This window comes from Egretta garzetta, unplaced genomic scaffold (assembly GCF_000687185.1).
Source record: "Egretta garzetta isolate BGI_Z169 unplaced genomic scaffold, ASM68718v1 scaffold27, whole genome shotgun sequence".
Lineage (NCBI taxonomy): Eukaryota > Metazoa > Chordata > Aves > Pelecaniformes > Ardeidae > Egretta > Egretta garzetta.
In genome coordinates, this window is record NW_009260400.1 from 2365239 (window position 1) to 2368578 (window position 3340).

Consider the following 3340-nt stretch of genomic DNA (forward strand, 5'->3'; position numbering starts at 1 on the left):
GGTGCCCAGGAACCCCTGCCGCATGAGCTGCAGGAACAGCGGGCGCCTCGACATGAGCAGCTGCCAGTGCGCCTGTCCCCCCGGCTACACGGGCAGGTACTGCCAAGGTGAGAGGGGACCCGCACGACCCCCGCCTCCCCTCACTTGTGCATGGCCGCTGCAGTGCGTGCGTGCACGGGGTTGATGCAGCGCATGCATGTGCAGCGTTGGTGCAGTGCATGTGTGTGCACGGCCAGTACAGTGCATGTGTGCACAGGATGGGTGCAGTGCATGCATGTGCATGGCTGGTGCAATGTAGGCATGCAGAGTTGGTGCAGTGCATGCGTGTGCACGGACAGTGCCCTGCATGCATGTGCATGGCTGGTGCAGTTCATGCATCCACAAGGTCAGTGCAGTGCATGCGTGTGCAGTGTCGGTGCAGTGCACGTGTGCGCAGGGTCAGTGCATGCATGGGCATGGCCAGTGCAGCATTCATGGTCTGCTCAGTGCCCGTGTGCACACAGTGGTGCAGCACATGCATGCACCAGCTCAGCTCAGTGCACGCGCCTGCACGGCCGGTGCAGCATGGGCAGCTCAGTGCGGTGCCCCGGTGTCGCAGCACAAACTCAGCTGGGGCGGGCAGGGGCTGCCGAGCCCCCCGCCAGCCAACGCAGCATCTTGCCCACAGTGCGGTGCAGCGGGCAGTGCCTCCACGGGAAGTTCAGGAAGGAGGAGTGCTCCTGCCTCTGTGACGTGGGCTACGGCGGAGCCGAGTGCGGCAGTGAGTCTGTGCCCACCTGTGCTGCTTCAGGGTGGCAACATTGATCTGCCAGCAGGGACCCCTGGAGCAGGGCTAAGGGTCCTCCAGGGACCAGCTCTGCTGGCACAGGGACCCACCTGTACCTGCTTGTGTTCCCAGTGAAGATTCAGTTCCCTTTCCACGCCTGCGACGTGCGGATAGATGGCGACTGCTTCATGGTCTCCCCCGAGGCTGACACCTACTACGGAGCCAAAATAAAGTGCCAGGCGAGCCCCTGGGGTGCTCCGGGCACCCTTTGCAGCTGAAAAATGCCACCCATGCTTGTAGCCCCCCAGTGCACCTCCCCACTACCCAGCACGGGTCTGAGCCGCATGTTTGGGGCTGACTCGCTCCCTTCCCCACAGGAGAAAGGGGCGATGCTGGCCCAGATCAGAAACCAGAAGGTCCAGGACATCCTGGCTTTCTACCTCAGCCGCTTGGAGACTGGTAACAGGGTGACAGACACCGATTTCGAGACCGGGAACTTCTGGATTGGTGAGTGACGGCTGTGGGCAGGGTGTGGGGTGCCCAAGGTGCGGGCAGATTCCCACCCCACCTCCTGCTCCCCCAGGTCTCACCTACAAGACATCCAAGGCTTCCTTCCGCTGGGACATGGGCGAGCCATCCTCCTTCACCAGCTTTGCTTTCGGGCAGCCAGACAACCAGGGGTAAGTGCCTACCAGATCCAGAGGACACTCGACCTCTGCGCGGCGTCACTGCTGTGCCACCGTGCTGGCTGGCTTCACCGCCTTCCTGCCGGGGCACAGCTTTGGGAACTGCGTGGAGATGCAAGCGTCGGCTGCCTTCAACTGGAATGACCAGCGCTGCAAGACCCGAAACCGGTACATCTGCCAGTTCGGTGAGCCAGCAGCCGGGAGCCCTCCTGCACCTTCCCGGGGGTGCCAAGCCCCAGGGGCACCCACCCCCAGCTCTTCCGGGTCTGTTCCCCGCTGCCACCACTGCCCAGACCCCTGGGTCCTCCCTGGTGCAGGGGGCACTGACTTTGCATCCCCTTGCAGCCCAGCAGCACATCTCCCTGTGGCAGCGGGACCCCCGAGCCAGAAGCCCCGGGCACTGGCCAGCGCTGGCTGCGGGGCCCGGGCCGGGGCGCCGGCGGTGCTGTGCCAAGCCCGGACCATGGCTCAGGAGGACCCCACTGTTGTTGCCAAGCCCAGACCATGACTCAGGAGGATCACCCCCCCTGCTCCGCCACACAGGGAACTGGGGGGCTGAGGGCACCCATGGCACTGGGACCTGGCGAGAAGGGCATGTGCTCTGCATCAGCATCCCTGAAAGAGTGCCAACTTCTGCCCCTCACCTTCCTCTGCCGCCATCAGGCTGTGACGGCCCCCAGGGCAGGGCGATGCCCCCGCACCAGCCCAGTCCAACAGCATCCTCCTCCTAAACTGGCAGCTGGGCTGTGTGCAGACTGCAGTCCCAATGCGACGAGGGGCCAAGGGGGGCTTCTGGAGGGCACAGACCTTGGCATGGCTCATGGCTCAGCTCCGAGCCGTTGCCCTCAAGCTGGGTGGGAACCCCCCAGCCTGGCACCATGGGTTCCTCACCATCACCCAGTTCCTCACCACTGCCCAGTTCCTCACTACCACCCAGTTCCTCACCATCAACCGGGTGGTTAATAAAGACCTTCTCTCCCTTGAGAAGAGCCATTTGTCTCCTTTTCCTTCCTGGAACCCACCAGGCTCTCTCCGCTGCAGCCCGTGTCCTGCCCATGCCAGGTGGTGCCTCCAGCTCCATCCCTGAAGCAGGAACTGGGGTTGGAGCTGGCCGAGCTCATGTCTCCAGCACCCTGGGGATGGTTTGGAGGGGTGGTGTTAGCCGAGAGTTGCTTCTTCCAGCTGCAGGTTGGCCCCAAGCCATGGCACCCCACGTGCTGGGCACAGGCCTGCGCCCCTAGCACCGGTGGGTGTTGGGTGCCTCTGGAGGGCACACGGCCACTACCGTCCCCGAGCTGGCACCCTGCAGGGACGTTCCTGCTGCAGAGCTGGGGAGTCACCTCCCTTGGCTGCCTGCTTCCCACCTGAACAGCCCACTCCAGCACAGGGCCAGGGTGGAAACTAAACTGTCCCCAGGCAGGGTGTTGTGCATGGGTTGGTTGTGCTGTGGCCCCAGCAAGGCTGGGCTCCTGGCTCTGGGGTGAGCTGGGCAAAGCCGGGGCAGGGCAGGGTCCAACAGGAGGGGACTGGACTGGGGAGGAGCCTGGAGAGGACAGGGATGGGGATGGGGACAAGGACAAGGATGGGGACGGGGATGGGGATGGGGATGGGGATGGGGATGAGGATGAGGGGCATGAGGATGGGGACAAGGATGAGGATAGGGATGGGGATGGGGATGAGGATGGGGACAGGGATGGGAATGGGGACAAGGATGAGGATAGGAATGAGGATGGGGATGGGGACAAGGATGGGGACAGGGATGGGGATGGGGATGAGGATGAGGGGCATGAGGATGGTGACAGGGATGGGAATGGGGACAAGGATTGGGATGGGGCTGGGGATAAGGATGGGCATGAGGGTGGCGATAGGGATGAGGATGGGGACGGGG

The 3340-nt window shown here is 63.8% G+C and overlaps 2 protein-coding genes across 2 annotated transcripts in view; both read left to right on the forward strand.

Moving 5' to 3' along the window:
• Positions 1 to 2122, forward strand: part of LOC104130305 (C-type lectin domain family 18 member A) — a 4476-nt gene extending 2354 nt beyond the window's left edge. Inside the window, exons 3-10 of the mRNA XM_035898807.1 lie at positions 8 to 107; positions 668 to 760; positions 899 to 1005; positions 1144 to 1273; positions 1350 to 1446; positions 1546 to 1637; positions 1798 to 1894; positions 2116 to 2122. Of these exons, the coding sequence (XP_035754700.1) occupies positions 8 to 107; positions 668 to 760; positions 899 to 1005; positions 1144 to 1273; positions 1350 to 1446; positions 1546 to 1637; positions 1798 to 1894; positions 2116 to 2122 (723 nt within the window). The remainder of the gene's footprint in view (positions 1 to 7; positions 108 to 667; positions 761 to 898; positions 1006 to 1143; positions 1274 to 1349; positions 1447 to 1545; positions 1638 to 1797; positions 1895 to 2115) is intronic.
• Positions 2123 to 2218: 96 nt separating this feature from the next.
• The window catches only part of LOC118452750 (RNA-binding Raly-like protein), an 11530-nt gene continuing 10408 nt past the window's right edge, over positions 2219 to 3340 (forward strand). The window contains exons 1-2 of the mRNA XM_035898808.1: positions 2219 to 2410; positions 2869 to 2941. Of these exons, the coding sequence (XP_035754701.1) occupies positions 2219 to 2410; positions 2869 to 2941 (265 nt within the window). The remainder of the gene's footprint in view (positions 2411 to 2868; positions 2942 to 3340) is intronic.